This window comes from Athene noctua, chromosome 2, assembly GCF_965140245.1.
Source record: "Athene noctua chromosome 2, bAthNoc1.hap1.1, whole genome shotgun sequence".
In the NCBI taxonomy this organism is placed as follows: Eukaryota; Metazoa; Chordata; class Aves; order Strigiformes; family Strigidae; genus Athene; species Athene noctua.
In genome coordinates this window covers 133,106,535-133,119,000 of record NC_134038.1, presented here as the reverse complement: position 1 = coordinate 133,119,000, position 12,466 = coordinate 133,106,535, and the positions used below count along the sequence as shown (strand labels likewise).

Sequence of the window (12,466 nt, the reverse complement as noted above, 5' to 3'; positions counted from 1 at the left end):
TCTTGTTTTATTTTCTGTTTAATATTTCTGTTAATTTTTTTGAGACTACTTTACATAGGCCATGACATGAGAATAAAAAGTACTAAATGAGTCTTAATATTTTAGTAAATAGTACATATGCAGATTGATTCTGCATTGATTATACACTGCGTTGATTGACATTGCTAAATCAGTGTCATACAGCATAACACTAATCTTGTGGATACATTCCATGTTTTATCAGTAGAAGATGACTGACACTGGGTTTGGAAAAGTAAAGATTAATTAAAAAAGCCCCACAAGTCAAATTCAAAGGAAAAAAAAATATTAAAAAGCTTAATTTAATAAAATAGGAGTGAAGGATGATTTTGTTTGAAATATTCTCTTAGAGCAGGGATGCCTATGCATGGTAATATCTTACTATGACTACTGTATGTCCATAGATCAGCAAAGTATAATGCCAGAAGGACTATTTAGTGTGACCTCGCATATCACAGACTATTAAACATCATTGAGTTAGTATAGAATATCAGTTGTCCATCTCATCAGGTATTCTGTTTGACATGGGCCAATAACTCATACTTATCACATATCTGCAGGGTTGATTTGCTGAACATGTAAGGACTAGCTGGATCAAATGATTTCTTCTCAACTCTAGGCAAATTATGGTTGATACGCTTTAAAATTTTATTCCTGATAAAATTCCAGTGCACTTTGACTTCATAGTTGCAAAAGGAGGAGTTATACATAGGGCTTTTTAATGTATTTACTTCTCTTACATTTGTTGCATTTGTTTGGTTTAAATTTTTGTATTTTCCTGTCTTGAAATAACAGTGCTTGGTAATTAAATTTGAAAGCATAGAATTGAGTCATTGTTTTTGCAGCAAATTGCTTATTTACCAAAGGATCGGTTTTGGAGAAGACAGGGATTTTCATGAGTTTAAATTGATTTCAGCTGAAACACGAATCAGAAAACCCACTTAGTTTTGGAACTGGGGAACCTGAATTTTCAGGCTAGGCTTTGCAGAGTGACCTGGCACCTGTGTGTGAAGGTGAGCCAGGGGAGAGGATGTTGCTGTGCTTCCCCTTTTGCTCAGGAGCCCCTCAATTCAGCCTGCCTGGAGAGTGGAGTCTGGGATTCAAATCCTATCTAAGAAAGGATTTGGGGACAGACCTCTCATCTCCCATGGATGCACCTAATTCCCATCCTGTTGTGTAATATAGGACATGCCTGCTTGGTTTGTATAAGTGATACGCACCACGTGAGGAAGTGTGAACATTTGGAGTACTGGAACAGGAGATCTGCACCAACAGGGCAGTCTTTGATCTTATGTCAGCGATCTGCATGTACTGATCATGTCTGTCTTTGGGAAGTGCAGCTGCCTAGAATAATGTCTACCTTGTTCCTACAGCAATGAAGAAATGAGTAACACCTCACTTTCTAGATTACAAGAGGCACTTCAGTTGCATCTGTTTTCTCAAACTTTATTCCAGCTGTTTTGAAATGCATATATAAAATTTCATGCATTTGTAAAATGAGCAATAACAAAATGATTAATTAAAATGATACTAAATGCTTTAAAAAATGTTAAGCATTTTGAAATTTGGAAGTTATCAAGACAGTGTCACAAAAAAAGACATAAAACCCAATCCTTGAATATCCTAGAGCGAGATGTCTTACCCATTACCAGCTCTGAATCAGGCAGAAAAGCAATCTAAGCGTATGACAATTCTCTTAAAGCATTCAAGGAAACTGCCCTCATATCTTTACTATTTTATGAGCAATATGCCAGTCCCTCTGTAAGGCGAGCCTTTCATTGCCAAGTGTGCTTTGCTTAAGTATCCAAAACCACAAAGAAATGCTTCAGCTTGAACTGTTTGTTGTACCTTGAAATGATCATTTTTAGTACTGCCAAGCAGTTATTTACAGTCATCTGATCACATATTATATAAAATTTATTTAGTAGGGTATGTCCCTTTTCATGTATTCTGATAAAACTTAATGTCTATTTTATTTTTTCCATGATATGCATTAATTTTTATATTCTTGTCAAGCCTGTTCTCAGTCAGTGAAATGCTCTTAAAGTTGAGCAGCCCTGATCTTGTTACCCCTACACAGATGTTGTTAAGGTTATCTGTAACTGCCAGTTTTCCAAGTCCTCCTGCTTTTTCTGTACCTATTTTAATTTGAGAAAGCACAAAGCAATGCTGTTTTCCTGGAGAGAATGGCATACTGATTTATAAATAAACAGTATATTTTTTATTATTACAAAGACTTGGTACTAGTGATAGTTGTTTTATATTTCAGTAACACTATTTTCACATTTTGTTTATTCTTTACACAGTTTTTTAACTAGTGGTTTAATCTGAACAGAACTGAATTCCCACTGAGCTGCAGACATTCATGCCCCAGTGTTTTTAATTTATAACTCAATGTCACTCTCATTTTTTCCCTGAATATACATTCTTGCATAGCTGTCAAAACTGAATCTAAGTTGTCACTTTATTCTCAAATGCCTTAGGAACTGGTGGCTATGGCATCCATTCCTGGGGAAACATTTCTTCCCACACACACCCTCTTTAATTTATGAATTTGCTTAAATATTTCCCTTGTGTTTCTTCTTGAGCTAACTTCAGATGGAAATAATTAATCTATTAACCTTTATTATCTCTTCTAAATTCTCCCTTTTGTAACCCTTGTACTGGGGAAGCATGTCTAGACTCCTCATGTGGAATAATTTTCTCTCCCATGCCAAATAATTTGTGGCTTTACTATATTTGATTTTTTTTTTCTTTTCAAAATGTACACACTTTCCTAATTTCCTTGCTTATATTTCTATCTGCTGGTGTTAGCTAGAAGATTTTTTTATTTCCTGAAAGAAAGTGCTTGAATATATTTCTGAAAGTTATTACATAACCATAATTTTGTTTTATCATTTGTTTATTTAAGAAAATGCATATGACATTTTGTTTTGATGCTTTGCTTATTGACATATATTTTAAGAAATTCTGATACACTTGAGTTGCATCCATTCTGAGCCAAAAAACAATTTAATTCCAGTCATTGTTTAATTACATTCACACGTTTTCAGGTTTTTCTAATGCCCCTTTGCAAAATTTAAGATTAGCTAGTCTTTGGCATGACATCTCAGCTAATATGATGTTTACTGTTGCTTGGTTGCATCAATATTTTTAGCCCAAAGTCAGAAGTTTAAAATATCTCTATGGAAATAATTTGAGAATTTGGATTTTGTCCTGTGGTTCTGTTAGAATGGCCCTTTCCTTACATTTGCTGCAGATATAGCACAAAAGCAACTTGGGATATAAAGTATTTTCACACTTGTGACACTTGACTGACTTGTGTTGGAGCACTTGAAGTATCCATGGTTTCTTTGATTACATTTAGTTGTTTCTTTCATTCTACATTTAGTTCATTCTTTCAACAATGAGTGCTTAAAACCCCTACCCTCTTGCATATCTGTGGAGCAGGAGGTCCACCTAAAGTTCAGTGTTGGGATATAAAGGCTAATACGCTTTCTGACATGTGCTTGGTGTGAGCACACATTTTTCTTTTTACAGAAAAGTATGGCTCATCTGCAGTAACTAATAAAAACCTCCTCTTTCAGTCATCTTTCTTACTGTTCTTGTCTTTTAGGAAAAACTGAGATGTTATTTAGAATTTCCTTGACTTTCCATCACTAGGAGATAGGAGTCCAATTGTTGCTCTGTAGGCCTTGAGTGTTTAAATTAGTTCTTAAATCTAGATTCTGTGTGTCTAGTAACACCAGAGGTCTATCAGACATGCTATCTACTCACAGGGCTAGACATCTAGTAGCCTGTGATCAAGGCTAGGAGGAAAGACCTCCTCTTTACTCATGGAGGATTGGGAGGCCAGATTATCTTTGAAGTGTTTGAATATAAGAAACTGAACATAGTATCTGAAACCAGACACAACAGAAATATCTGAGCACTATCTGAGCTTTTCTTCACAATTATTGACACATGAATGCATTTTAATCTTAACGTGCAACAGCCTTTGTTATTTCAATCTGGACCTGAAATTGCCAGCTGTGCCATCTTCTTTGGTAATTACGTAACATGGAAAAATATCCACTGGGAGCTAGAACAAGAGCTCCAAAAATCTTTTTAATTGATCTGTGAATTAGACATAAACAGTGATCTCTCACATACATAACTAGAATATTTAACCATTTTTTCTGCCTCGAGCCTTCATACCTCCTTATGTGATCTCTTACAGTCTCTTTTAGAGAACCCCAAAATAAAAAGACTGTAAATTAATTCAAGCACATTAGTGTGTTATAGAATTTTTGTGTAGTCTGTTGGCTGAAGTTTGTCAAAGTCAACACTGGGCATATGAAGAGGAGGAAAAAGGAACGTTTCTTTCATGTAATCAAAGTGACAGTATGTAACTGATAAGATTTCGGAGTGGGTTATGGCTTGTTTTTTTTTTTAAATAAAACTCCGTTTCCTTCCACTGCATGAACTTTTGCCCTGTTTTACTGTTCCAGGAGGAATACAGTGCCCAAACAGTAGTGCACTACAGGAAACACGCAGCTGTAACGAACACTCTTGCACTGTGTATCATTGGCAGACCGGCCCATGGGGACAGTGCATAGAGGATACGTCTGTCTCTGCTTTCAACTCCTCTGCCAGCTGGAACGGGGAGGCCACCTGTTCCGTGGGGATGCAGACAAGGAAGGTCATCTGTGTTAGAGTCAACGTGGGACAAGTGGGCCCAAAAAAGTAAAGATCTTAAAAAATGTCTTCATGCTGTAATTATCTTTGGATTTTGCTGCTTGATACTTACATCACCAATGACTGCATGCAAAGACAAAGACTCTGTTCTTTGTGTTCTCATGAGGGAACAATTCATCTTTATAAAACTTGAAGCTACAGGAGGAATATATAAAACCTTTCTTACTATTGATTTTTATGGCTGATGTTTACAGCTGCTGACAGCTGACTGACTACTAAATCCAACTGACTCCTTGCCATCATCAGGTTGAGTCGAGATAAAAGTCTTAGGGTATGTCTGTGGTGTGCAGTGCAGTACCATTTCCAAGATCCTTGTGGTATCTACAAGCAAGTGGTGTACTATATGGATTAGTGCAATCCCATGCAAAAGTACTGGTTTGGATCTAAATACAGTACAACCCATGTAAGTGCATATTATCAGAAGCAGATGAAGGAGGTGAAGCATGGTGCAGCTCTGACAGAGCATTAGTTTGAAACATTAGTTTGAACATCAGTTTAACAACCTTTGTGAGGTCTTTGTCCCCTATACATGTTTTTTTAAGAGATGCCTTTGGCTCAATGATTTAATTTTACAGTTGAATATATAGCCAGGGTTAAATACAGATTAGCTGCTAGTAAAATGCATTTTATAATATCTTCGTGCAGTTTGGCAGTCTGTAAATATATCCCACTCAGGACAGATTCAAAGCTGGAAGAGCTGATAGCAGTCATTTAAAAAGTTCATGAGGCAGCTATTCTTGAACTGAATATTTGCACGGTGCCTGATGTTTGTGGCTTTATTCAGCAAGTAGACTTATCCCTAATTTACTTTAAATGGAAATATGGGGAATAATACCAGCACATTCAGTAATCTAAATTGTTGTATATGTGCATTAAGTTGCTGTTCTATTCAGTCATTATACCATTATATCTTATTTGGTACTCATTTTACATTTAAAAAAACCCTCTAATGATTTATCTTCCTTTTTAAATCTACTGTTAATGTCTCTGCCTTTGATTTGACCTTAAATTTTGGGGAGGAGGGCTGTTTTATTGTGTCATAAATGAATCCCGTGAAATGTGAAAAAAAGTCTTGGTTGATCCTTCAAATTGTCACATTAAAATCACTGAATCGTTTTTAAAGACCCAGACATTTAACATGAAAATGTAAATAGGAACCTTGTTTTAAACTCCCCTTAATAAAAAGGATTACTGTGGTATGATACAATCAATATTATTGCCTTATCTTCCTCACAAGTTACAGATTTCAGCTTGTATCTTTTCTGTTTAATTTGACCTTGAGTAAGGACTGCAAAAAAATCAATACTTTGCTTTAAGCCGTATATACTAAATACAAACAATATAAAAGATAGAAACAGTATTCTAATTGAACTAATTGCCTTGCCGAAGGATCTGAAGAGGAATTGTAATGTTCAGTGCTGCTGAAAAATTAAGTTCTCAGTGAAACAGTGAATGTGTATAATCCAGACTTTTTTGTATGCTTATAATTTCTGTTGTTCTTCAACAAAAAAGCCATTAGTGGGCTGATGTTCAATACTTTTCAGAAACTTTTAATTTTAACCTTAGAGAAAATTTCTGAAAATGTAGTCAGTATGTGTGATTGGGTGGCAGATCTTTTTTTAAAGTGTACCTGACCATAATACATCCACGTATACATAACCTGATTTTATGAATCACATAGAAACAAGGCACAATTTGACTTCAAAATGTAGAGAGAGCTTACAGAGAGGTGATGGAGATTTGTGCTGCTACAGCTGGGATATTTCGTGGTCTTTCACACTGGTATTTTAGGGAAGAGAAAGGGGGGAGATGTCATTAAAGAGAGCACCAAGAAGTCAGTGCTGATTCACAGTAACGTATCATACTCTGAGAATTTTATGTGAATTGACAGAAAAATGCAGAGACAACTGATGGAAATCATGAACTAGCAGGTGTTATTGCTGAAGAATATGTTCCTCTAAAGCTGCAACTCAACTTTTCTTCCCCTTTTCCCCTGCTTCTCCTGTCACACTGCACAGGCATAGTTCTCCACTGAGCATGGAAACCACATTTTCTTGGAAGTTAACCATTACACTCACCTGTGTAATGCTTCCTTCAGCCTAGCAAGAAAGATGCCTTGCGCAAGCTCAGCTTCACCAGCTGATCCAATCCAAATATAAAAGTGGTCTCTCATCCCTCTGGTCCCAGATGCCCAGCAGCCACAAAAGGAAAAGCTAGTCATAGCAATGTTTTTCTGTAATGAGCCAAAAGGTCTAAAACAAGGAAGTGATATTTTTCTTACCTCATTACCATATTCCTCTGACAGTCTACAGTCTGTGTGCTTTTAGGGCAATAGTAATTTTGAAATTACTTTAAAGAATTTGCAATACTTCTGCAAGAGTTATTGCATCATTTTGAAAACAAATATTGCAGTGTAGAGTTGTTTATCCTTGATGAAAAAATAGGAACACAGAATGGGGAAAATGACCTGGGTTAATGAGCCCCATATGTGGCGGTCCAATAATCCCCTTTGTATGCTGATCAAGCCTCTTCCTAAAACAAGTGAGGTTTTCTGTCCCTTCTGACACACTCTTTCAGTCTCATTGATCTGGCAGTTTCAAGCCCTTTTCTGGTTTCTGTCATAATCACGGCCAGCTTATACCTATTTGTTCCTGGGTTAGCAGTATTATTTAGTTTAAATATGCCTCCTTCCAGAGTTCTGGTAAATTTATGAAGAACTAAAGATATATTTTGCTAAGCTAAACTAGATGGCTTTTCTTCATAATCATTTGGAAGCTTGAAAATAACACTCAAAGGGCAGAGTCTGGAATGGTGAGTGAGAAATGATGAATTTTTTAAAGTTAAATCCCCAGGTGCAGAATGGCACCGGTTTTGGCTTGTTTTCATCTGATATATTTAAATGCTAATAGTTTTTATTTCTGTTCTCCATTCTGGTGAACTCTGAGCAACTAGCACTCCACTGTGTGCCTGCAGGCATTCAGTACCTCTCATGATTCACCCCTTACTGCAGAATGATCATTTATTTGATAACGCTTCTTTTTCTTTTTTTTTATTTTTTTAGATGCCCTGAGAGCCTCCGACCAGAAACTGTGAGGCCTTGTCTGCTTCCCTGTAGGAAGGACTGTATTGTGACTCCATTCAGTGACTGGACATTGTGTCCTTCTTCATGTCAAGAAGGTAATTTTATCCATTGTGTACTAGTAGACAGATTTTAAGAAAAAAAGGAGTTAGACTAGCCATCACCTTTGGCAGAATGCTTATACACATCTTCTAGTACAGCAGCTGCAGGGAGGACATAATGTTTTTGCTGAAAAGAATAGTTATTTCTATGCATTTTCTATATGTATCCGTTTGGATTTTTTTTCCCCATTTTGCCTACTTTTATGTTACAAAGTTCTATTAGTATATTCTACTGATAAAGAGGTGACTAGACAGATATGTCTTAGTGTAACACCGAAACAGATGCATAATTGTAGCATTTACATTGTCAGATTATAAAATGGTCAGATTTGGTCTTTGGAAAAGAAAAACCTGAGGCTTTGTATACCAGCAGATAGTAGGTAGGTAAATAGATAGATACATATGCATATAATTTTGCCTGGGTTCTTCTACTCCAAGGAAAACTGAAGGAAAGTTAATAAAAATCAGCAGGCTTTAAACTGATGTTAATGGTCTGATTTAAACACATTCCAGTGCCCTACTTGGCAAAGCTCTTAAAAAAAGTGCATGTCTCCCCTGAATTTTTATTACTTCGAAATCATACATGAAGTTAAAGTGATGAGTGGCTTAATATTGCCCACATTTTTATGCCTTATCTCTTTTAAGCTTAACAGGAGGTGTTTTTCTAATATGTACTATTACAGACAGACTCTCTAATACCTTGTGTTGCACAGGGTGCTAATCCCTGTGTGGGATGTGGTGATTACTCAGAGCTACCATATTACCAGAATGTAAGATATTGTTACATCAAATATACACACTTCGAATGTCATGGCCAATTCTTTATGCTTTATAAAGGACACAAAGCATAAAGGCATTTTTGCAGTAAGTCCTATTAGTGCTTTCTAACAAATGAAAAAAGGGTTAGGGAATTAAATTTGAAAAAGAACAGAGAATTAAGACCATTGAATCTGAATCTATGAAATAGTTATTTGTTATTAAATACTGTGTTGTTTTACAGTAGTATTAATCGTTCTTTCTGAAATATTTTCAATAGGGTAGATAATCCTGGACAGAAATGCCAACCTTTTCTGTTCTTATTTCTGCGGGTTTTAAGAAAGTTATTGATGCAGTGAGCATATCTTCATGAATATTTACCGCCATCTAGCATTCTGTAAAACAGTATATTTGTGAACCAATACAGGCATTTTGTCTGTTCAGTGAGTCAAACTCTTTTTATACTGCACAAACAATTTTTATTTCATGGGGTTTACCCATTTGTGTCAGCAAGCTGGTCAGCAGCTTTGCTAGGCTGTACGTCTGTCTTGTCCCTTGTGCCAGCTCCTGGCATCTCCTGGAGCTGATTGACTTGGGAGTGGAGGGTTTCCTCTGCATTGAAAAGCAGCCAGGTGGTGGAGAGCCACCACCGGGATTCTCCTACTGTTTGCTCCTAATTACAATTGCTTGGCTGTGGTCCAGCATGCTTCTGTATTCAGACAAGCTGCAGCTGCTGTAATAACCCACCCAAAGCTGATATCAACCCAGTCAGCCAAATGTCTGTGCTACAGCTCTCTGGGGGGAAAAAAAAAAAAAAAAAATCCAAGATTTTTACCAAAAAATATTTGTGTGTTAGGTATTGCTGTGGAACTAATACAGATTTGTGTCTTTTCTCTTAATTTTCTGCTTGAAGAACTGATACCAGAAGATGACTGGAATAAAAATTCCTACAGGATCTATTTACTGTTTATCATTAATAATGAATTACTATAATAATTAAAAACTATAAACTGTAAATTAATTCCAGAGTGGAATTTCTCTTTCTGGTTTTACATGGAAATGATTAGGGCAAACTTACACAAACAGCAAACAGCCGGTTTCATTTTTGTTCACTTGAACTGTGTATTCATTTTGGCTGTATATTCCTGGCCTTTAGCTGAGATTAAAGTGGTTTATCTGTTAGACTGTTTTCTGCTTATGGACAAAATAGCATGTCAGTATTACAACGATCAGTTCAAGTACTTGTTATGTTAAATTTCCCCTAATTACTGTCATCCCCATGTAGTAACAGAGAAAACAAGCTCTTCTACTCTTTGCAGGAGGTGTCACAGTAAGGAAGCAGTCCCGTCACCGAGTCATCATCCAGCTCCCCGCCAATGGTGGTCGAGAGTGCCCGGACTCTTTGTTTGAGGAAAAGGAATGTGAAGCGTCTCCCGTCTGCTATAGCTACAGGTAGCGTTAATCAACCAGAGACAGCTCAGACATGATTTTTCAATTTGTACTACCTCTAAAGTTTGCTGAATTCCACTTCTTAACAGGAGGTTTTTTTCTAATATGCACTACAAATCAAAACAGGATACGTAGCTAAATCAAGGTTTCAGAACAGATATGTAGACTGAGTTGGGCCCATAGTGAATCACTGCTTCATTTTGTTCCAGTTGCTTTGCAGGAACATTGCAACAATGAAGAATTACTTTCCAGGATAAATCTTTCTTAGCAAGTCTTTTGACATTCTATATAATTTAAATTATTTTCCTTTCTAAATTATCCAAAGCACTGAAATGCAGCCTTGTCTGTTTAGAAAAACTGAGTTCCACTGCTGCGCTGTGCCATACGCTGTATCCTCCATCTTTCCATCCCTGTCAGCCCTGAGAAATTCCACGGTTGATTATGCCCCCTAATATACAAAATTCTCTTTGTTGACCTAATCTTCACCAGAGAATACTGAGGACTGTTCCAACAGGTGGGGGATCTCCACTGGAACTGCTTAAGAAAAATTTCAGGCAGTTTTGTAGTATCCACCTGAGTAGCGTGGAAAGGTCTATATATATGACAAGATCTGGCCGTTGATACAAAATTTAGAAAATTCTGATGCAGTTGATTGAATTTACTTGACCAAAATTTTTTTTAAAAAAGATTTTTTTTTTTAAATAAATAATAAATATCAAATGTATTTGTTGGAAGCCAATGTTCTGTTTCTCCACCTGCTAATTCCCATGAAACAACTGTCTGTTGCAGAGGTACAAAAAGAATTTAAGCTTATTTTAGCAAAACCAAATAGAGATTAAAGAAATGTGTTGCTTTCATCCTCTGGTAAATATTAACACTGCAAATTCATTAGGAGATCACACTGTATGTAACTGAGAGATATGAAAGGATGTAAAAGAGCATTTGGGAAGCTACCAAAATCAGTACTTCAAACAGCAGAGAAATATAGCTCGAGAACTTTTTCTGGTCAATATCAGAGTCAGAATTTTATTTTTTTAAAATGCTGGCTGCCCCTCATCTCTTTAGCATCTTCAGTAGCAAATTTTACCTGAGGTAGTGCATGATAATGTGCTGAGCAGAAGAAAGAAGAGTTGCAAGGGAGTGGTAGATGAGGTTGTTTACATTTCATGACACGAACTAATACTAAAAACATTTTCTGTGTGTTTCCTTTAGCATCTTTCACTCAGCTTGGCTCATGCCTTAGTTCAGATACTGGCCCTCAGAGGCAGGTTGCAGTGAAACTTGAGGTGCAAAACCATTGAGATAATTTTAAACATGAGAGAAGCTGATGGTTTGAGCTGTGGATGTAGCATTTTTTCCTCCGACTCAGTAATTCAGAGATGTGACAGTAACCAGACTTACCTCAATTTGCTGTGTTTAAGACCTAGGGTATTCTGCAGCACTAGGAAGGAACTTCGTAAAAGTTTTGTAGCAGTTTATATTCATGATAGATCAATTTAAGCAGCACAATATTGCATTTGTTATCAAAGTTCTTTGCAAGTTCTTTCTGTCTGTGTTTTATTCTGATATGGCCTGGGCCCATATTCACATTGTGTTGGATCCCTTGGTTGATTTCACATTTGTAAGGTGCTGCCATTCAGTTACAGGAGTCTTCGAGTCCTCTGGGATTGCCTGAGGCATCCTCACAGTCATTTAAACCCACTGTCACCATAGGTCACTGTAGCTGGGGTTTCTTTTTGCTTCTGATTTCTCCTTTTGGGATATTATTTGCAATATGAAACTTAGCAAAGGAATTTGTTGTGAAAACTTTACCCTTCTAATCATACAATTTGAAATTTGAGAAAACAAAACAAAAATCCTAAAACCTTGCTCATCTGACTTAATCTCTTTCTGTAGCTCCAAGACTTGTTTGTGCTTCAAGTAAGGCAGAATTTCTCCATTTTTTGTTGTGTCGAAAGGCATACCCAAGGGAGGGGGAAAGAAAAGACCTGGGGAAAAGAAAAGAAGGAAAAGATAAATGCAGTAACACCTATATGTATTTACTGCCAAAAGACACTCCCAATACTGCACGAACCAGAAATCAACCCTGGAGTCTTATCTCTGGAGTGTATTTGGGAAACTTCAACACATCTTTGTTTCACTGATATAGGTGGAAGAAAGAAAGAAAGGAAGCGAAACTGAGAAAGAGGGGAAGTTTATTAGGGTTTACTAGTATTTAAAACTCATCCTTATTTACTAGGTCCTCGTTTTTATGAAATGTTAGTGTCACTTTGCTAAATCCACTTTCCAAATTTTAGTACACTAAAAAGCCATAGCAAAGGAGTTC

General features: G+C 36.6%; 1 protein-coding gene across 4 annotated transcripts in view; it reads left to right on the top strand.

Moving 5' to 3' along the window:
* Positions 1-12,466, top strand: part of THSD7A (thrombospondin type 1 domain containing 7A) — a 301,960-nt gene that overhangs the window by 227,627 nt on the left and 61,867 nt on the right. For all 4 annotated transcript variants that reach the window (XM_074900347.1, XM_074900346.1, XM_074900343.1 and 1 more), the window contains exons 11-13: positions 4,509-4,743; positions 7,817-7,932; positions 10,011-10,143. In XM_074900347.1, the coding sequence (XP_074756448.1) occupies positions 4,509-4,743; positions 7,817-7,932; positions 10,011-10,143 (484 nt within the window). The remainder of the gene's footprint in view (positions 1-4,508; positions 4,744-7,816; positions 7,933-10,010; positions 10,144-12,466) is intronic.